The 23,307-nt window shown below is 42.1% G+C and overlaps 1 protein-coding gene across 1 annotated transcript in view; it reads right to left on the reverse strand.

The window, feature by feature from the left end:
* LOC145414995 (protein MON2 homolog) overlaps window positions 1–23,307 on the reverse strand; it is a 570,120-nt gene that overhangs the window by 219,372 nt on the left and 327,441 nt on the right. The window contains exons 18-19 of the mRNA XM_080284414.1: window positions 15,438–15,582; window positions 15,021–15,142 (exon numbers count right to left, since the gene is read on the reverse strand). Of these exons, the coding sequence (XP_080140540.1) occupies window positions 15,021–15,142; window positions 15,438–15,582 (267 nt within the window). The remainder of the gene's footprint in view (window positions 1–15,020; window positions 15,143–15,437; window positions 15,583–23,307) is intronic.

The following is a 23,307-nucleotide window of genomic DNA, read 5'->3' on the forward strand; positions in this document are numbered from 1 at the left end:
TTGGGATGAAAGCTTTGCCATTGCACTTGACATCTCAAAGACTTTCGATCGAGTCTGGCATAAATCTTTAATTTCCAAACTGCCTTCTTACAGTTTCTATCCTTCTATCTGTGCCTTCATCTATAGCTTCCTTTCTGGTCGACCTACAGCCGCTGTTGTAGACGGTCATCATTCTTCTTCAAGATCTATCAACAGTGGTGTTCCTCAGGGCTCTGTCCTATCACGAATTCTCTTACTTTTATTCATCAATGACCTTCTAAGCTGTACATCTAACCCTATCCACTCCTGCGCTGATGACTCCACTCTTCACCTTCCCATTCGGTTCATGCTACGTCCATCTCAGCAGTTACTTCAACAAACAAGATATGAGGCTATGGCACACCAAATGTCTGACTTGGCTCGTATTTCTGACTGGGGTAAAAATAATCTTGTTGCTTTTAATGCATCAAAGACTCAGTTCTTACACCTATCAACCCGACATAATCTTCCACAGGTGTACCCACTAATGTTTAATAATATTCAGCTTAATCCTGTATCATCCTTGAACATCCTTGGGTTTCACTCACTCGGGACTTATCTTGTACAGATCATGTTACATCTCTTGTAAAATCTACTTCCAAGAGATCAGGTGTGCTAAGCCAACTCCGTTCCTTCTTTACCCTTGCACAACTGTTGACTCTATACACGGGTTTTATCTACCCCTGTGTGGAGTACAACTCTCACATGTGGGAAGGCTCTCCACGTACAGCTCTTCTCAAAAGGGTGGAGTCAAAGGCTTTTCGTCTCATTAACTCTCCTCCTCCTACTGGCTCCCTTCAACCTCAGTCTCTTCACCGCATTGTTGCGTCTTTATCTCCTGTCTGTCACTACTTCAATGGCCACTGCTCCTCTGAACAGTCTGCTTGCATTCCTCCGCCTCTTCTATGGTCGCATAGCACCCGTCTAGCAACAAACTCTCATCCCTTTTCTGTCTAACTCAGTAATGCAAGAGTTAACCGTTATTCCCAGTACTTCATTTATGCAACAGGTCAACTCTGGAACTGTCTCCCTCTGTCTGTATTTCCTGCTAGCTACAATCTCCAGTCTTTCAAACACAGTGTGTCTGGGCATCTCGAAATGATCGGATCTTGAATTTGGCTCACTCTTCTATTTTGTTTTTCTCTTGGAAGGAACAGTTTATTGCGGTCCCGTGGCCTTTGGTTCCTTCTTCCTAGCATTTAAAAAAAAAAAAAAAAAAAAAAAGAATTTCTCTGACACTCCACAAAATGTCCTGTAGACCTAAGCTTCTCAGTCAATTTTAGGACAACATATAAACTTTCACAGCTGCCAGGTTTGCATCACTTCCTACGCATGATCTTTATCTTCTCCTGGTCCTTCCAAATCGTTATGACGGTGCTTTCATTCATGCCATACTTTTTTGCCATTTAAGTAAATGTACGCTTTACTTAAAGCAGTAGAAAGACCCTACCAATTCAGTTCATATTCCTCCAGTTTGTTTTCTGTGTTCTGACTATTTTCATGGTGGTAAATTACCATTTCCTGCTGAAAAATTTCCCACTTTTTATCATCACGTTCCTTAAGCCATACCTTTGACTGTCTTGACGTACTCAAAAGTGGTTTTCGTCTTCCAACTTCCCAACTGGATGCTAGGTTAGGTTTGGTAAAATTATTAGGTATAGTTAAGCTTGGTTAGGTCAAGTGAAGCTAAACAATTAGGACGGGCTCTTTTGCTGTAACCCTGACGAGTCAAACGAGTTGACACAGTAGAACACAGCTAAAAACAATGGGGAAACAGATTTAGCATGAAACATTTATATACCACCCAGAAGTACCCTAATCCGAAAAATATAAGACTACCAGGAAGAAGAGCAAAGAATGTAGAAGTGAACACTAAGTTATGAGAGCACATGGATGGAAGTAATTTTTTTTTTTTTTTCTGATTGGCAAACATTTTCATTCAGTTTCGTCCCCTAAAACTGTGAAACCCATATGACTGTGAGGCAGAGTCAGTGAGACGAGAGAAGGGACTTGATAGCTATATGCTCAATTGGTCCAAAACATGTTGGGAAGCACAAAATCAAATGAAAAATGTGGAACTGAACACTAGCAGAAGACATCACATGGATGAGAGTATTTTTTTTTCTAATTAGCAAACATTTTCGTTCCACTTCGTCTCATAAAACTGTGAAACCCATTGTGAGTGTGGGATAGAACTAGGTGAGGCGTGAGAAAGGACTGATAACCGTATGCTCAGTTAGTTGGAAATGTGTTGGGAAGCACGAAATCGAACGAAGAATGTGGAACTGAATGCTAACATACGAGAACACGGGGATAAAGGAGTAACTTTTACTCTAATTACCAAACATTTTCGTTCCATTTCGTCCCTTAAAACTGCAAAACCCGTTGAGAGTGTGGGTAAGAACTAGGCGAGGTATGAGAAAGGACTGATAACCATATGCCCAGTTGGTCTGAAATGTGTTGGGAGGCATGAAATTGAACAAAAAATGTGGAACTGAACTCTAACTTACAACACATGGATAAGTGTTTTTTTTTTTTTTTTCCTAATTAGCATACATTTTCGTTCCATTTCGTCACCTCAAACTCCAAAACCCATTAATTTCGTCTAACCATTCGGCCTTGAGTGTGCCCAGGAAGCATATTTCTGTTCTGTATGCGTATTCATCTTACCACCAGGAACCCTCAGCCAGGAACAATGCTCGCCCAAGCAAAATTTTCTCAACCTAACCTATCCCACTAGAGCTGCTTGGCTGAGGTGGCTGGGTGTGGTATTGAGATAAATACCCATACAGAATGGAAATATCTCTATCTATCTATCTATCTATAGCCCGACGCCCTAATCCCGCCAAGGGTGGCCGCAGACAAAACGCCTCCAAGTCACTCTGTCACCCACCATTTGACTCCCCTCCCCCCAACTCACCCCCCCCTCCCTCATATACCTCTCAACTCCATCCCTCCACCTCATCCTCGGTCTACCCCTCCCTCTCCCTCCCTCCACCTCACCTACATACACCCTCTTAGTCAGTCTTTCATTCTCCATCCTCTCCACATGTCCAAACCACCTCAGTGTATTTCTCCTAATCTTTTCAACCACATCCACATCTACCCCACAACGTTCCTTCACTTCTTCATTCGTCAACCTGTCCCTCCATGTCACTCCACATGCTCCTCTCAAGTAACTCATTTCCACTGCTCTCACTCTTGACTTGTTCCCCTCTTGCAAGGTCCACGCCTCGCTTCCATACGTCAGGGTAGGGATCACAATACCATCATGCAGTGACTTCTTAACTTCCATACTCACCTCCCTATTTCTCATCACTGCTTTCAGTGTGCCAACAACCTTCCTTCCCTGCTGTACCCTTTCACGTACTTCATCCCCCAAAGTTCCATCCTTACTCATCACACTACCCAAGTACTTGAATGCACTCACATTCTCCATATCCTCACCATCCAACCTCACTGCACACTCTGTGACTTCATTCCTCTCAAACACCATTACTTTACTTTTGTTTACATTAACTTTCAGCTTCCTCCTCCTACACACTGTCCCAAATTCATTCACCAAACCTTGCAACTCCCATTCATCTTCACTCAACAATACTGTATCATCAGCAAACAGCAACACCGGAAGCTTCCAAATCTCACCCTCATTCATTAAGGCCACCCCCACATCCACTGCCCTACCTTGTACCTCCTTTACGACCCCATCCATATATATATTAAACAGCCAAGGAGACATTACACACCCCTGTTTCAGTCCCACATTGAGATCAAAGAACTCACTCAGCTCACCATCCACTCGCACCGTAGCCCTAGCTCCCTCGTACATACTCTTCACAGCACTCAACAATTTCCCCTCCACTCCATATATTCTTAATACCTTCCACATACCTTTCCTATCTATTCTGTCATAAGCTTTCTCCAAGTCCATGAAGGCAGCGTACACTTTCCTTCCCTTCTCTAGATACTTCTCCACTAAACATCTTAGAACAAATATCTGATCTACATAACCTTTTCCCTTCCTAAATCCCCCTTGTTCTTCTCCAACTAGCTCCTCTGTCATATGCCTAACCCTATCAATGAGTATTCTACCATATATTTTACCAGTCACACTAAGAAGGCAAATACCCCTATGGTTACCACATACTTCTCTCTCCCCTTTTCCTTTGTAAAGAGGAACAATTATACCTGATTTCCAGTCCTCTGGAACCCTTCCCTCTTCCCAAGCCAATCTACACAACTTCCATATCCACTCCACAACAATCTCACCCCCATACCTAAGCATTTCACCACACACTCCATCAATTCCTGGGGCCTTTCCCAGCTTAATCTTCTTCATCGCTTCCACTACTTCCGACCTACTGATCTCTTCCTCCCTCCTCTCATCTCTTCTTCTCCCAGCCATTCCCCAACCACTTATACTCACACTGCTCTCACTCTCTACATTCAACAAATCCTCAAAGTGCTCCTTCCATCTCCTCAATTTCTCTCTCTTCTCCACCAACAATCTATTATTCCTGTCTTTCACTCCCCTACTATTTCCCCTTTCACACTGCATTACTTTCTTTACCTCCTTCCAAAACAATTTCTTACTCTCCCTCCATTTCACACTCAGATTCCTCCCAAACTCTTCATCCACTTTCTTCTTACTCTCCTTCACCAGTCTCTTAACCTCCCTTCTCCTGCTCACATATACCTCTCTCTTCTCTCTCTCATCTTCTCCCCTACCTCTACTCGCCAACCATTCACCATATGCCTTCTTCTTTTGTTCCACAGCTCGTTTCACCTCATCATTCCACCATGCTGTCCCTTGCACACCCTTGCATCTCCTCCTCATTCCACAAACCGCCTCACACGCTGCGCTTATCTCTTCCGTGAATATCTTACATAAGGTACCCAGAGTTTAGAGGGTGATATCATCGCGCGTGACTTTCAAATTTAGTCGCTATGCCAGCTGACTTCCTGCGTGAGCTCGAGTTTTTCTGCGTGTTGACATGTCTTGTCTCATTATGCTGACCGCGTTACAACAAAAACATGTTACTCAACCATGTGTTACTCAAGAACTGAGTGTAATGTAAAGAAATCTGTAATCATGAGTGGCTGGTTTGGTTGTAAACAAAACCTCAGAGCTGGTCACACCAACGTCTCATGGTGCGAGGGTTCTTTAACCCGCTCTGTCCCGACCGACTTTCCACCACTGACTCCCCCCAGTCCCTACCAATTTTGGAAAAAAAATTGGGGGGCTCAAACCTCCGCTTTTGGTGAGAAACATCAAAAATTCATAGAAAAATTGCTCACCTGAGGTTTAAAATACTCGATACAGGTATCAGTACCCCCTACCTTACTGGGTTTTCTATAAGGCTGGCTCCAAAGAAAACGAGTTCTATGGGAGGGTAACTATTCCACACCACTCATAAACGGTATTTATTTATTTATTTGGTATGAATTTATATGCAGTATGAGTGTATATTGGTTTTCACACAGTAATATAGGCAATATAAGCATTGTTTCACTCACCAAACACATCAACATACCTGATCTTTTTTGGCAACATTACCTGATTATCATTTCTGACTGTTTCTCCCTCTAATGCTATGTAAACTTTGTCCTCCACATTGCCATCGATTGGGGAATCACTCTGGCCCTGAATTTCATACCGTGGCATGACATGTCTTTACTGGCCAGGTCACTGGTAACAGGTGAATTGCCGAGACAATGGCGTAGGGGAGGGGAAGGTCATGTAGGGTAAGGCATTGTCCCTGCCTGGCATCTTGTAGAGGAAGGTGTCCCGTATATACATACCAAAAATCACGCGCAAAAACTGAAAATTATGCAAATTGGGGACCTAGCAATTGATGCACGTTTATATACGTCAACGGGACTGAAAGTGACCAAACATGTGGACGTATATATAAGTCAATGGGACGCGGCAGGTTAAGGAACTGGAAAGTGTTCACGAGAGGTGAGTTAGCGATGGTATAAACATCAACAATGGACTTCTGCATCTGCCAACTGAGGAATTTTCAACCACAAAGAGGTTCCTTCAATAAATACAATGATGGAGAATTATGAAAAGATGCGCTTTAGACAGGAAATGAATTACATTTGTGACACGCTTGGTGAGAAATAAGTACTCATGACAGAGTAATATGTCTCCCTGGAGATGAAACTTGCTTAACTCCTTTGGTATTGGGCAAATGGCAAAATGCAGCAGTGCAATGAGGAAAATTTGGGATTATCACAACCACCAACCTGCCAAGTGATCACGGGAACTATTGAGAGTCATTTGTTGCCAAGCGTATACTAAAGATTGTCAAAAGAAAGCAGCAGAACATTAAAAAAAAAAAAAAAAGCAGGCACAACATTCTAAGCAAGCAGGAAGAATATTCAAGGAAAGGAGGCAAAGTTAACATAACTTTTTTAATTTTATGATCTGTCAGGAATGGAGCTTGTGCATTTGTAACTCATAGTTTAAGTATAGAGATGCACACAAATACACCGGATACAGATGGAATGGAGGCAGTGCGAAAGCAGCCAGACTGATTACATTCTTGTGGAGAAAATGATCCTTGACAGTATGTGGATACAAGAGTGATGAGAGGAAGACTGGGAGGTCTGTCTGATGATATAGTAGTGGTTAGGAAGATTGAGCAGAGAGAGAGAGAGAGAGAGAGAGAGTAATGAGAGGAAAACTGGGAGGTCTGTCTGATGGTATGGTACTGGTTAGGAAGAGAGAGAGAGAGAGAGAGAGAGAGAGAGAGAGAAATGAGAGGACAACTGGGAGGTGTCTGATACTGGGTTAGGAAGACTGAGCAGAGAGAGAGAGAGAGTAATGAGAGAACTGGGAGGTCTGTCTGATGGTAAGGTACTGGTTAGGAAGACTGAGCAGAGAGAGAGAGAGAGAGAGAGAGTAATGAGAGGATGACTGGAAGGTCTGTCTGATGATATGGTAGTGGTTATGAAGATTATGCAGAGAGAGAGAGAGAGAGAGATGACAGGATGACTGGGAGGTCTGTCTGATGATATGATAGTGGTTAGGAAAATTAAAAAGAGAAAGAGAGAGAGAGAGAAAGAGAGAGGGGGGGGGACTGAAAATGAAGACACTATGAAACAAATAACCGTCTGATGAATATGTGGAGGAGCTAGATGCAGCAGATAAAAAGAATTATATAGCATGGCTAGATAAGGGGTTGAAAAAAATAGTGGAGGAAAAGAGGGAGAAGTGGCTAGAGTTGATTGAGGAAAAAGATTGAAATGAAGAAGAAAGCAAACTGACAGTAAAGCATGCAAAGAAACTAATACTGAGAAAAAAAAAACTGATAGATATATGAGATCTTGACAGAAAAATGAAGATAATTACCAAAAACATGAAACTGACTGGAAAGATTGGGAAAAATGCTGAAGTGAAGGTGAGAAGAAGTGTGAAGATGGAAGAATACTAACCAGTGGAAATAAAGTTTTGAAATATATGGAAAGAAAAGAAAGAATATTTTTAAAGGCTGATGAGTGAAAATGGTGAGAGTAGTGAGGCTTTGATGATATGCAGAGAAGGAATTTATACCTGTACTCTGGTTAACCCTTTCGCGCATGGTAAGTTTCAATTAGTTTCGCGGTCCACAACACATCGCCTTCTCCCCACCCCAAGCTGCCCGCAACGCGCTCCAAAAAGGTGTATTCTCGGCATATTTTCACCACCCAAACATATTTATTTTGCCACAAAACCCACATATTCCTATTCATCGATTTTTGTTCTACACGGAAAAAAAAAAAAAAAAAAAAAAAAAACTACGTACATTAAGGCGGTGTGAATAAACATCCGGGAACATTCATCTCACTTTCCAACATCTTAACTTGAATGTTTACTAATCTGTCTACAAGTTATACATCATTTAAAAGAGAATTTTATTAGCTGCCGAATGGGATTGTTGGCATTTTGATACGAGGTATGGTTTTCTAGTAATAAGTGAAAAAGTAAAACCAATTTCTGAAGGTCAACAGAGTTTTTATTTGGGGAGCTTTAGCGAGAAACTTTTCTTTTGTTATGTTTTTATTTCATCATCTAATGCAGAATTTCATGAGGTTTCATTTGAAATCAGGACAGTTCTTCTACGCCTCATAATTTTTGAGAAAAATGCAAAAAACTATGGTGTACCCACCCATCCACTGAACTGCCATCAGCTGCAGTCACGTTATTTTCCCATAGCGCAAAAACATATTTATGCTTCCTAGGTTTGCTTTTTTGGGGTTTTATTCCAATTACTATTGTAAAATTACATCTGGTTTATTTTTTAGTCCTCTCAGAAACCACACATGAACACTACACCTGTTGCTAGCAACTGAAACTGAAGCTGTACTTATTTCCCTATCATTTGTGTTGCTGTAAATAACAATATCTATGTATGTGTAAATATACTGACATAAAGATAGGTATATAGATAAATAAAAAAAGAAAAATCACTTACTTCTCCAGTGGCGATGCTCTTCCTACAGGACCAGATGGGTTTGGAGGCGAGGAGTTTTGTACTATGTGTGTGTGTATTTACCTAATTGTATTTACCTAATTGTGATATACAGGAAATGAGCTACATTTGTGGGGTCATGTCTCTGTTTCTCAGTAAGTCAAATTTAGCTTTAAACTCATTTAAGTTTTTAGATTGGACGATCTCTTTCTCCAGGCTATTCCATAAGCCTATACATCTATAAGAAAATCTATATTTCTTGATATCCTTCAAGCAGCTTGGTTTCTTCAGTTTCATTCCGTGTCCTCTTGTGTCTCTCTTATCCCATAAAAACAGATATTCTTTGTCAATTTTATCCACTCCCACCATGGTCCTCAACACTGCAATCATGTCTTCTCTCTTTCTCCTTTCTTCTAAGGAAGGCAAATCCAGCTTTTCCAGCCTCTCTCTGTACGACAGATCTGCCAGACTGGGGACCATCTTGGTTGATGTTCTTTGTATTCTCTCAATCTTGTTTATATCTTTCTTATTGTGTGGGGACCACACTACTGCTGCATATCCTAACCTGGGGCGAATCATGGCCACTATCAATTTTTTCAACATCTCCTCATCCATATAGTGAAAGGCTACTCTTATATTAGTCATGAGTTTATGCGTCTCTCTAACTGCCTTGTTAATGTGTTTTTCAGGTGACAAACTGTCCTGGACCAGCACTCCCAAATCATTCTCTTCTCTCGCTTTTGTGATTCGTTTATTACCCATCAAATAATTCAATGATGGCCTCTTGGTACTTTTACCCATTTCCAATATTTTACATTTCTCGGCATTGAACTTCATTTCCCAAATCCGGCTCCAATCGTGATCCTATCCAGATCCTCCTGCAGCATTTTACAATTTTCCTCAACCTCTACCTTCCTCAAGATCTTTGCATCATCAGCAAACAGACTTGCATAACTGTTCACTCCAGCGACCATATCATTTACATAAATCAGGAACCATATCATTTACATAAATCAGGAACAGCGTGGTGGACTGAAGAGGTGAAACAGGCTGTGGCACAAAAGAAGAAAGCATACAATGAATGGATGAGAAATAGGGGCGTGGAAGAAGTTGAGAGGCGGAAGAGAGAGAGTTATATGTAGAAAGAGAGAGAGAGGTGAAATGATTAGTAAGAGAGAGTAAGAAGAGATTGGATGAGGAATTTGGAAGGAATTTGAGTGTAAAGTGGAGGGACTGTAAGAAAATGTTCTGGAAAGAGGTGAAAAGAGTAAGACAGGGTGGAAGTGAAGTTAGCAGGGGAGTGAAAGATAAAAATGGTAGATTACTAGTGGAGAAGGGAGAAAAAGTGAGCAGATGGAGAGAACACTTTAAGGATTTGTTGAACGTGGAGGATGGAAGTAATGCGAGTATAAGTGGCTGGGGAATAGCTGGGAGAAGGAGGGAGGTGAGAAGACAGGAAGAAATCAGTAGGATAGAAGTTATGGAAGCAATGAAGAAAGTTAAATCGGGGAAAGCCCCAGAAATTGATGGAGTGTGTGGTGAAATGCTGAAGCATGGGGGACAGATAGTAGTAGAATGGATGTGGAAGATGTGCAGATTGGCCTGGGAGGAAGGTAGAGTCCCGGAGAATTAGAAGTCAGGTATAATTACTTCCTTGTACAAAGGAAAAGGGGAAAAAGAAGTGTGTGGTAATCATAGGGGCATTTGTCTTCTTAGTATAATAGGAAAAGTGTATGGTAGGATACTTATTGACAGAGTTAGGGAAAGAACAGAGAAATTAGTTGGAGAAGAACAGGGAGGCTTTAGGAAGGGAAGAGGTCGTGTAGATCAGATATTCATTCTTAGATCTTTAGTGGAAAAGTTTCTAGAGAAGGGAAAGAAGTTGTATGCGGCTTTCATGGATTTGGAGAAAGCATATGACAGGGTGGATAGACAAGGATTGTGGAAAGTGTTAAGAATATATGGAGTAGATGGGAAGTTGCTGAATGCTGTGAAGAGTATGTACGATGGTGCGAAGGCTGCAGTGTGTGTGGATGGTGAACTAAGTGAATTTTTCTCTTTGAAAGTTGGGTTGAAACAGGGATGTGTCATGTCTCCATGGTTGTTCAGTCTGTATATGGATGGGGTAATAAAAGAGGTACAAGGTAGGGTAGTGGATGTTGGAGTGGCCATGGTGAGAGAGGATAGTGTTTGGAAACTCCCTGTACTGTTGTTTGCAGATGATACTGTGTTGTTGAGTGAAGACGAAGGGGAGCTGCAAGGCTTGGTGGATGAGTTTGGGAGAGTGTGTAAGAAACGGAATCTAAAGGTGAATGTAGGGAAGAGTAAAGTGATGGTCTTTGAGAGAGGTGAAGTCAGTGAATGTACAGCGAGGTTGGATGGTGAGGAATTGGAAAATGTGAGTACGTTTAAGTACTTGGGTAGTGTGATGAGTAAAGATGGAGGTTTGGAGGGTGAAGTGCTTGAAAGGGTACAGCAGGGAAGAAAGGTTGCTGGTTCTTTGAAAGCAGTGATAAGAAACAGGGAAGTGAGCATGGAAGTGAAAAAGTTACTACATGACAGTACAGTATTGTGATACCAACTCTAACATATGGGAGTGAAGCTTGGACGTTGTTGGAAGGACACAATTCAAGAGTGAAAGCAGTGGAAATGAGTTATTTAAGAGGAGCCTGTGGAGTCACATGGAGAGAGAGGCTGACAAATGAGGATATAAAGGAGCGTTGTGGTGTGGATGTGGATGTGATAGAAAGCGTTATGAGGAACACACTGAGGTGGTTTGGCCATGTGGAGAGGATGGAGGGTGAAAGACTGACGAAGAGAGTGTAGGTGAGTGAGGTGGAGGGGGGAAGAGGGAGGGGGAGGCCGAGTTTGAGATGGAGGGATGGGGTGGAGAGGTATATGAGAGAGGGGGGTGTGGGTTGGGAGCAGGGCAGTGAAATGGCGGGGGACAGGGCGACGTGGAGGCGATTTGTTTGTGGCCACCCCAAATGGGATTGAGGCGTCTGGCAATAGATAGATAGATAGAGATAGAAGGATTGCTGCGATTATATCGGCATATGCTCCACAGGCAGGATTGGATGAAGCAGAGAAAGATAGATTTTAGGATGATTTAAATCGTGTAGTGGGTGGTATGCGGGATGATGAGAGTGTGATTTTGGGAGGGGACTTAAATGGTTATGTAGGTGAAGCAGCACAAGGTTATGAAGGAGTGCATGGGGGATGTGCATATGGTATAAGGAATGCAGAAGGGGAAAGGATACTTGAGTTTGGGGAAGCAACGGAAATGATTGTGTGCAACACATATTTTAGGAAAAGAGACAGTAGGTCAATTACGTATGAGTCTGGGGGAAAGAGCAGTCAGATAGATTATTTTCTGGTTAGGAGGGCCGATAGGAGGTTAGTGAGGGATGTTAAAGTTATAGGATGTGAGGAGTGTGTGCAGCAGCACAAACTAGTGATTTGTGATATGGTGCTTAAAGAACGAGTGATGAAAAAGAGGACTTATGTACAGTACCTAGGAGGAAAATATGAAAGCTGAAAAACTAAGTAGCAAGGGATGCCTTCTACAGTCAGTTGAGGAGAGTGGTGGCTGAACAGGGAGCTGTAGACAGAGGCGTTAATGAACAGTACAGAGCCCTCAAGAACAATCTCTTGAGAGTTACTGATGTAACATGCGGTTGGACAAGAGGACCACCAAGACTTAAAGTAACTTGGTGGTGGGATGAGGGTGTAGAAGCTGCAGTTAAGGAGAAAAGACGGCTTTTCCAGGAATGGAAGAAGGGTGGTAGCAAAGAGGAATATTTGGCTGCCAAGTGTAGGGGTAGAAGAGAGGTATACAGGGCAAAGTCTGAGTCACAGACTTTTACTTGATAACCTAAACCATGGGGAAATAAAAAATAATATATTTAAGGTGGCAAATCAGATGAAGAGGGATAGTCGGGATAATATAGGTGAGCAGTGCGTGAAGCATGATGAAGGAAGGGTAGTAGTGAACAGTGAGGATATTAAAGATGCATGGAGACAGCATTATAGCCGGTTGTTGAATGGGGAGTTTGACTGGGACAGAGAAGGTTTGGAGCCAGCAGATCCAGTGTCTGGCCCTTGGCCTTTGATTGATGCTGCTACTGTGAGTGAGGCAATAGGCAGGACAAAGGTGGGGAAGGCAGCAGGTGTGTCTGGGTTGACTGCCGAAATGTTGAAGGCCTCAGGCGATATAGAGGTGAAGTTAGTCACCGACTTGATAAATAGGATTATTTATAAATGTGTTGTCCCAGATGATTGGCTGAAGAGTGTAACTGTAAATGTGTATAAAAGGAAGGGTGATGCCCTGGAAAGAGGAAATTATAGAGGTATAAAGCTTTTAGATCAGATAATGAAGGTAATGGAGAGAGTTTTAGAAGGTATGATTAGAGAAAGAGTGAATATTGATGAGATGCAGTTTGGGTTTATGCCAGGTAGGGGGACCACTGATGTCATATTCACTGTTCGACAGCTTCAGGAAAAATATATTGGTAGGAGAAGGGATCTTTATTTTGTTATTGTTGATTTGGAAAAGGCCTTTGACAGAGGCTCTAGAGAGGTGGTGAAGTGGGCAATGAGAAAGCTTGGCTTGGAGGAGTGGCTGGTTAGGGTGGTTATGGCTATGTATGTGGGTGCTCACACCCTGGTAAGAGTGAATGGAGATTTGAATGATGGGTTTTCCATGAATGTTGGTGTGCATCAGGGGTCAGTTTTGAGTCCCCTGTTGTTTATCATGGTACTTGAAGCCCTTTCACGTGACTTTAGAAACGGACTCTCGTGGGAGTTGTATGCTGATGATTTGGTGTTGATTGCAGAGAACGAAAGGGAGGCGGAGGAAAGGTTTAGGAAGTGGAGAGATGGTATGGGACACAAGGGCTTAAGGGTAAATGCAGATAAAAAAAAAGTGATGATATCTAGGGTTGGTGGCGGTACTGTCAAAGGCGAGGGAGAGTGGCCTTGTGCAGTTTGCCACAAGGGCGTGGGAAGTTATTCTATCTTGTGTGGTGTTTGTGATAAATGGGCGCATAAGAGATGTAGTGGTATCAGAAGTAGACTGCGAGATAATGCTGATTTTATGTGTACGGAGTGTCAGGGAGAGCAGGTGGAGATTGTCAGATGTGAAAGAATTGAACTTGCTGGTGAATCTCTTGAGTATGTGAAGGAGTTTTGTTATTTGGGAGACATGTTGTGTGCTGGAGGTGGGGCTGGAGCTAGCTCTGTGGCTAGGGTGAGAAGTGGTTGGAAGAAGCTCAGGGAGCTCTTGCCTCTCCTGACATTGAGAGGACTCTCCCTATGTGCTAAGGGGTCTTTGTATGCAGCATGTGTTAGGAGTGTAATGCTGTATGGTAGTGAGACCTGGGCAGTGAAGAAGGAGGATATTCGCCAGCTCAGACATACAGAAATGACAATGATTAGGTGGATGTGTAGTGCATCCCTGCGTCCAAGGTCTGGGGGGGCTTGGTTCACGATGGAAGAGTTGAGAGGTAGGATGGGACTGGAGTGTATTGGTGTTGTGATGAGGAGAGGTAGATTGAGATGGTTTGAACATGTGGAGAGGATGGGGGATGATAATTGGGTGAGAAAGGTGAGAAGTGTTAATATTGGGGGTGAGGTTATGAGGGGTAGTCCAAGAAAGACATGGGACGAGGTCATTAAGTGTGACCTCAGGGAGGCTGCAATGGATCGTGCAGCATGGAGAGCCGCCATTAGGTGACCAAGGCTGACGCATGCAAGCATGTTGGAGCATTTAAAAATGAAACAAAATGATATATATATACACACCAAGCACCCTCGCGTTCAGTACAGTATTTTTGTCTGACTACTACCGTACTGGACTAAATCCATACTGGACAAACAACAGACCTTATGAGAAAAAAGAATAATGTCAGACAAGCCTTGAAAAAGTCCCCCTCAAATTCAACTTAACTACATTTTGACACAACTTAGATTTTGCCAACCTTTAAGGTGAGTAGTGTTGGGGCTGGGGGGGAAGGGGGAGGGGTTTCCGAGGCTGGAGGAGGTCGTACTAACCCTCGGGAGGAGGGCCTTCAGGATCCTGAGGAGGCCTCTCTGCCTCAACCTCCCTAACAAATTCCACATAGTCACACACTGACACATTATCGTCTTCATCATCAGGGGGGAGGTGCAATACTGTAGTTTTACTGGCACATGTCACGAGTCACGAGCAAGGCATACTGGACTGGTGCGGCAGTACTAGGAAAACTTTCCATGGTGATGGCCATCTTCCCGCGCAAGTGTGGGTAGTAGTACTGGATGCAGCACATCAGTACTAGAGAAGAACTCCTAGGATTTGGTCCACTTTGAGCAACTGATCCGTACTAGCCTAACAAATCCGTACTACAGTAATAAATTATTCAGTTTTTTTGCCGAACATATTGGATGAGAACAGTACTGGACAAACACATAATGGACATGAGGATACTGTATTTTGTACCCGTGGAGTCTGTTCTCTCTTCTGATACATCATGGTGCTACAGTACATGAATGACACGAAAGTCTCACCTGCCAAAGGACAGCTTGCCATGTCTGATGATGCAGGAGGGCTCCATGGGCAGCAATGGTAGAAAAGAGGGTTTGGCCTGCTGATTTGCGAACTGCTGGCCTTGAGTCCACACAAAGGTCACCTAAAAGCCAGATAAATGAGTAGGACTGTGTTCAGGTTATTATTTAACTACTTCAAAATAAGTATAAAGAAGTGAATTCACAAAAAGTACCTAAATTGTGAAATGTCTGCATTTTATTCATGTTGTGCATACTGGTCATGGCAAAGCAACAGTACTGCAAACATTCTGCTTCCAAAGAACTTCAACAACATACAGTAAAGGATAAATTATGTATCTCTAAGGCTAACCCATATTTACAAATAATTTCTTACTGGTGGGCATAAGGAAACACTTAAATACTGGATGAAATCCCTACCAAGCCTTGCATAAAGGCACATCCACAGCTTGTCAAATGGTGGCATGTTGGGGACACCAGGGAAGTCAGGAAAGACTTGGCTGTCTGAAGTGAGAGAGGCTCGCAACTTCTCCTGGTTCTGGTAGAAGTAGTCTGAGATATTCCACTGGAAAAATATGGGAGACAATCAGTTATAAATTACAATGATACTGTAAAAACATGTAGATACTTAAAACAAAAAGTACTATGTGATATGGGGCCTACTTCTTAAACACAGTGTATCAAATTTTGATAAATGAGTACAACAGGAAGTATGCAGCATTGTGTGGCTAACCATACATATGTTGAGAAAAATCAAATTCATCAATGAAAATATTTTTCACTGAATCTCTCCTCCATACGGAACACCCTAGAATAAGCATCAAGCCACTTGCTCCATTTCCAGTACCTCAAAGGCAACAGAACTTTAATCATCAGCAGCATCTGGACCTCCTTTCCCAGCCTAGGGCAGGATGAGCAGTAGCAACATCCAGCCAGTCTAAGTATGCCCAATCCAATGGGCAACACTCCAATTCACCCATCATTCAAGCCCCCGGAATCCTGGCTCTATCTGAGATGCCAAAAACATTCACCACATTCTGTAGCTTCATATACATGTACCTGATAGAGTCAGTACAACCTTAATAATAATAATAATAATACTATAATAATAATAATCTGGTCTTTTGTTTCTCAGAGGCACAAGTTCTTCCATCGGCAATTCACTAGCACTCAATGCACACATACATTATTTTTACAATTACATGAATTGCGACATTTCTAATATACAATACAAACTTTATCAGTAAAAAAATTATGAAAGTGGTAATAATTAAACCCTATTATCATCTGTCATAGTACCTCCCTCTACGTCATAGCATTTTGAAAAATGAAAGGCTTTCATCTCTCCCTTTTAGGATTCAACAGAAGAGAGTTGTCTGATGGACAATGGCAATCAATTATATAATCTAGGGACTCTATACACAAAAGAATGATCAGAGAGGGATGGCTGGTGAATGGCTCTAGGCAGGTCATGACACACGGAATCATCTTCACTACGTAACATCATATCTGGGTGTGCCGATGGGAGTTTTAACAATTCAGCAAGGTACTTCGGTTCACCAAACTTAAGAACCTTGAATGTCATAAGACACAGTTTAAATTCAATTCTCGCATTTCCTGGTAACCAATGCAGCTCAATCAGGAATGGGATAGTCAAGATTCTCGGGGGGAGACTAAAGATAAGCCGTGCTGCCCTATTCAACACAGACTGAACTTTTGTTAGTATATTATTTGGAAGACCAACCCACAGTGAATTACAATAATTAACACAAGACAAAACCATTGCATGGACCAATGTTAAAAGGCAATGTCTGTTCAGGAATTTTCTCACAAAATACAGATTCTAACATGCAAGACACACCTGCTGACAACGTGATTAATGTGTTCTTTGTAATATAGGGCATTATCAGTGTCGTCACCCCCTTCTGTTTCCTCTAATGATGATGATCTCAGTTTTACCATCATTCAGCTTAAGTTTCCTCCTAACCATCCAAATCTTAATATCAGACATCAGAGATTCAAGCTTAGTCTTGGTATCATTAATATCTGAGATTTTAACATACAGCTGAGTGTCATCAGAATAAAAATGATAGGACACGTCGTCAGCATCAGGTAAAGACGATAAATTGCTCGTGCAGACTGTATAAAAAATTGGCCCCAAAACTGATCCTTGAGGGACTTCGAACTGAAGAAGGGCAAAATCAGAGATAAAGTAATCAACAACCACTCTCTGAGATCTGTCCAACGGATATGACTAAAAGAGCATAAGAGCACTATCACGAATGCCAAAAAAATACAGATCATCTAACAATAGTTTATGATCTGCTGTATCAAAAGCCACAGACAGATACAACAGAACTAATAGAGAGGACATCCCACCACAGGTGTTCGCCACCAAGTCACTATGAATCCTTGTTAATGCAGTTTTGGTTGAATGGTATTTTCTGTGTGCTGACTGAACAACAGGAATAACTCTCTTGTGTTCCAGTAGTGGTAAGGGTTGATCAAATATGGCCCACTCAATAATCTTGGATATGAAAAGCAAGTTAGAGACAGGACAATAATCTGTCATGCTCTCAACATCCAGGCCACGTTTCTTGCTTAGGGGCCTAAGCAAGGCACATTTCTTAGACTGCACAAAATTACTTTCTAAGAAACATCTCTTTATTATGTTACAGATAAAGTCTGCTGCGTGTTTGTACATATCAGGCAGTTGTGCCATGTTACATGGATTGAGTGGGCAAAATGTTTTGTTAAGTTCTTTGATGCAACATGTGATTTTACTTACATCCAGTGGATGAAAGGTTGAAGGCAAATGACTCCCTGTGCACCGTGATTGGAAGTCAACTGAGTACACTTCACTAGAAGAACGGTTGACTAAATAATTTCTTATGCAAGATATCTTAGTTGTAAAAAATGAAGCAAAATCAGAAGTAAATTGGGCATCAGATACAGAAGTTGGTTTAACAATTACATTCCTCCAACCAACAATAGTTCACAACTGCAGACAGTTTTTTTTTATTTTTTTATCACCACCACATGAATCAAATGAGGCATTCCACGTTAGAATGGTCACTCGCACCAAAATAAAAAATGTGTGAAAACATACTCAGATTTTGACCAACTTCCGACAACCATAACATTGTTATTTTTAATGACAGGGCATTTACAAAATAACACTGAGGCATTCAGAACAATGATAGTGTCAATTAATTTTTGATATCAAGATACATGAAAGAGGAAGGGCTAAAATTGTTAATTTTTCCCTGCATCATGTGTTATGGTTTCGGAAGTTACACCGAATTCTGAGTGCGTTTTCTGTGATTAATGTACGCGATAATGATATTTCATGCTTACTGTTAAATGAATAAGATAACAATAATATATAGCGAAAAAATTGTGAGGAAGTTGTGATACTGCCTAAAGAACACCCGCGCCAAAACACTCGTACCAGCGCGCCACAATCCACAAATGCGCGCACTCCCACACGCCACGAACCTCTTGATTGCGTTAGCGGCATACAGGCGTTTCTGTCACAAATCATTGTGTTCTAAAATAATGCTTCCTTCAGTGTTATAATAAAACTTTTCATAAATTTGCTAGAACATGAATAACAACAATAATAAGAGTATTTCTGGTACTAATACTAATAATCACAAAGCAAAGGCAGGACACAATGTGTTTGTCATCCACCGGTTATTAATGTTCATAATCATGAGTCCCCTTAATAATACGTGTCATTTTTTATAATGTCAGGAATAAGAAAGTTTCAAGTGTCGTTGTAAGGCGTGAATGTAATGTTCTACAATGAAACACCGTGCCTGCAACACTCACAAAATGTTTTGTTGTGTTTATGTGTTATTTTGGGGTGTTACTTTCGTCAATACTATTATTTTAAAATGGTAACAACAAACCAATGAGGATATGATTTGTGAATGCACTGTACTTTTGTATGTTAATAAACCAAACACTGGCAGAAATAACAGACATAAAAAAGACTAATAATACTATTGCTATTATGAAAAATGAAGTGCTTACCTAGCCACCTCTAACAATCATGATCATATAATAATAATAATAACAAGGAATGATAGAGTGTTTTTGATTGGTGATATGAATGGTAAAGTTGGGAACGTGAAGGTGGATGGAATAGTTGGTGAGTGGGGTGTGCCTGCTGAGATAGATGAGAATGGGAGTGCATTAGTGGACATTTGTGCTGGGAGGGGGTTGGTGATAGCCAATACCCTCTTCAGGCATAAAATGATCCACAGGTATACATGGCGAGTGATGAGGGTGGGTGGTGAATTGAGTGAAAGGAAGGCAATGATTGATTATGTGTATGTGGATGAAAGGATGCGAAGATGTATATTGGATGCAAGAGTTTATAGAGGTTGGGGGAGTGGACTTTCTGACCACTACTTGGTGGTGGCCAGAGTTAAAGTTCAAGTAAGATGGAGGAATAGAAGAAGGGAAAGACGAGAGGAAGGAGTAGTTGCAAGGAGAGTGGAAAAGTTACAAGAAGATGAGAAAAAGGCAGAGTATAAGAGAGAAGTGGAGGAACGATTGGGCAAATATGAGTTGGAGCAGATGGGGGACGTGGAAGGTGTGTGTAGAATATTTACAGAAGAAATATGTGCAGCATGTGATGTGGTGTGTGGAAGGAAGAGAAGACGGAGGGGGGTGCAAGGAACAGCGTGGTGGACTGAAGAGGTGAAACAGGCTGTGGCACAAAAGAAGAAAGCATACAATGAATGGATGAGAAATAGGGACGTGGAAGAAGTTGAGAGGCGGAAGAGAGAGTTATATGTAGAAAGGAAGAGAGAGGTGAAAAGATTAGTAAGAGAGAGTAAGAAGAGAGTGGATGAGGAATTTGGAAGGAATTTGAGTGTAAAGTGGAGAGACTGTAAGAAAATGTTCTGGAAAGAGGTGAAAAGAGTAAGACAGGGTGGAAGTGAAGTTAGCAGGGGAGTGAAAGATAAAAATGGTAGATTACTAGTGGAGAAGGGAGAAAAAGTGAGCAGATGGAGAGAACACTTTAAGGAATTGTTGAACGTGGAGGATGGAAGTAATGCAAGTATAAGTGGCTGGGGAATGGCTGGGAGAAGGAGGGAGGTGAGAAGACAGGAAGAAATCAGTAGGATAGAAGTTGTGGAAGCAATGAAGAAAGTTAAATCAGGGAACGCCCCAGGAATTGATGGAGTGTGTGGTGAAATGCTGAAGCATGGGGGAGAGATAGTAGTAGAATGGATGTGGAAGATGTGCAGATTGGCCTGGGAGGAAGGTAGAGTCCCGGAGGATTGGAAGTCAGGTATAATTATTCCCTTGTACAAAGGAAAAGGGGAAAAAGAAGTGTGTGGTAATCATAGGGGCATTTGTCTTCTTTGTATAATAGGAAAAGTGTATGGTAGGATACTTATTGACAGAGTTAGAGAAAGAACAGAGAAATTAGTTGGAGAAGAACAGGGAGGCTTTAGGAAGGGAAGAGGTTGTGTAGATCAGATATTCATTCTCAGATCTTTAGTGGAAAAGTTTCTAGAGAAGGGAAAGAAGTTGTATGCGGCTTTCATGGATTTGGAGAAAGCATATGACAGGGTGGATAGACTAGGATTGTGGAAAGTGTTAAGAATATATGGAATAGATGGGAAGTTGTTGAATGCTGTGAAGAGTATGTACGATGGTGCGAAGGCTGCAGTGCGTGTGGATGGTGAACTAAGTGAATTTTTCTCTTTGAAAGTTGGGTTGAAATAGGGATGTGTCATGTCTCCATGGTTGTTCAATCTGTACATGGATGGGGTAATAAAAGAGGTACAAGGTAGGGTAGTGGATGTTGGAGTGGCCCTGGTGAGAGAGGATAGTGTTTGGAAACTCCCTGTACTGTTGTTTGCAGATGATACCGTGTTGTTGAGTAAAGACGAAGGAGAGCTGCAAGGCTTGGTGGATGAGTTTGAGAGAGTGTGTAGGAAACGGAATCTAAAGGTGAATGTAGGGAAGAGTAAAGTGATGGTCTTTGAGAGAGGTGAAGTCAGTGAATGTACAGCGAGGTTGGATGGTGAGGAATTGGAAAATGTGAGTACGTTTAAGTATTTGGGTAGTTTGATGAGTAAGGATGGAGGTTTGGAGGGTGAAGTGCTTGAAAGGGTACAGCAGGGAAGAAAGGTTGCTGGTTCTTTGAAAGCAGTGATAAGAAACAGGGAAGTGAGCATGGAAGTGAAAAAGTTACTACATGACAGTATTGTGATACCAACTCTAACGTACGGAAGTGAAGCTTGGACGTTGTTGGAAGGACACAAGTCAAGAGTGAGAGCTGTGGAAATGAGTTATTTAAGAGGAGCCTGTGGAGTCACATGGAGAGACAGGCTGACAAATGAGGATATAAAGGAGCGTTGTGGTGTTGATGTGGATGTGATAGGAAGCGTTATGAGGAACACACTGAGGTGGTTTGGCCATGTGGAGAGGATGGAGGGTGAAAGACTGACGAAGAGAGTGTATGTGAGTGAGGTGGAGGGGGAAAGAGGGATGGGGAGGCCGAGGATGAGATGGAGAGATGGGGTGGAGAGGTATATGAGAGAGGGGGGTGTGAGTTGGGAGCAGGGGAGTGAAATGGCGGGGGACAGGGCAACTTGGAGGCGATTTGTTTGTGACCACCCCAAACGGGATTGAGGCGTCTGGCAATAGATAGATAGATATATAGATAAGCTTATTACTATTAGTATCGGTGTTATTGCTAAGTCATTATCGGTAACAGAGTAATATTACAGATAATGACTGTTATTAGTAATAAAACCTATAATAAGAGTATTAGATCATTGTTGTTATCATTATTATTATTATTATCTGTAGTGCTGCCTACTTCTTCCTTAGCCTTTATCATTCTTTTTCTATGCCTGTCCTCCTCTCTTCCTATTTCTCCCATTTTTCCTGTCACTTCTTAATGTTTTTCTTTCCTTTACAGGTGGCTTTACACTGAGTAACAAGCCAAAAGGTTTCTTGTAAGCCAAGAAACCATTTACAATGCTGGGTGGTAACCATATAACCAAACCACAGGTGCTCCCTATGTGTCAACAAGTGCATTGGTGGAGGGTTGGTGCCCCTCCCTGTAAAACCAATAACTCAAAGTCAAATGGCCACCCCTTAAGGGATTATGGTGTCTGGCAATAGACAGATAGATAGACAGATTATTATAATCATTGATAATACCATAGTTAAGTAAACACTCAACAGTGGGTGAATATTAGAGGAGGTCGTGTTGTTATAAATCCGTTATCCGTATGCAAGTCCATTAAGAAGTCCATGTCGTCAACAGCAGGGGCAGAAGGCATGATGTTGGAGGCATGGCACTATTTCACATGCATATAATCCATGACGACATCAGCTGGATCATCCAGTGCCTCATCTGTGTCCTCAGTGCCACCACCTGCCAGCCTCAGGTGATCCTGGTGGTCGAGGAGGGCAGTAAACCATGCCCTGGCTTGGTCGCCAAGAAGCCCTGCCAGAACACATAAATCCTGGCACTTTTCCTCTGACAGTGGCCAGGCATTCGGGTACTTGCAGGTACTGTAGGGGAGTAGACTGTAGCACCAGTCAAGCAGGGCAGTACTCCCGAGGTGGATGGAAAGCTGATGACAGGGAGAGCTGGAGCTCCCGTTTCATCAGCCCTCGAGACTAGGTCCTGACCATCCCCCTTTGCTGAACTTTTTCAGTGTCTCAGTTACACAGAGAGTAGTCCAGCATGCTCTCCAATACCAGTTTCTCTAACTATCAATTTCCAAAATTTAAAAAAAAATTCCATCCATCCATCTATCATCCAATCCTACATTGCCCCATGAGGAGCGCAGGAGCCCAGGGCTAGTATGGCAGCAAAACACGTGGCCTCAGAGTCCCCGGGGGGAGGATCATAAATACCCCCACCTTCCACCCCTCTCCCGGTGACGACCTGAGCTGCTTGGAATCAATGTCTGATTCTCTTCTTCTTCATTTCTGCCACATTTGCGATCATTCCTCTAACTTTCACTCTGTTGAGCACCACCTTTCCTTTAAACCTCACCTTCTTTTTCTAACTGAGACTCAGCTGTTTGAGGCAACTGACAGCAGACCCTCTTCTGTACCCTCCTACTAATTTCAATGCCAAAAGTGGCTGTTGTGTATATATACACATTGACTTATCTTGCTCTCGTGTTCCTGAACTCGATTCTTCTGAATTCTCTACACTCTGGCTTCGGCTTTTCTGTCATTCTCTGACTAAATATATCTGTGCTGTTTACTTATCTCCTAATTCTACTGACTATCAAAA

The sequence above is a fragment of the Coenobita brevimanus genome, chromosome 101 (assembly GCF_032717465.1).
Source record: "Coenobita brevimanus isolate Jiangsu-jjx chromosome 101, ASM3271746v2, whole genome shotgun sequence".
NCBI lineage: Eukaryota > Metazoa > Arthropoda > Malacostraca > Decapoda > Coenobitidae > Coenobita > Coenobita brevimanus.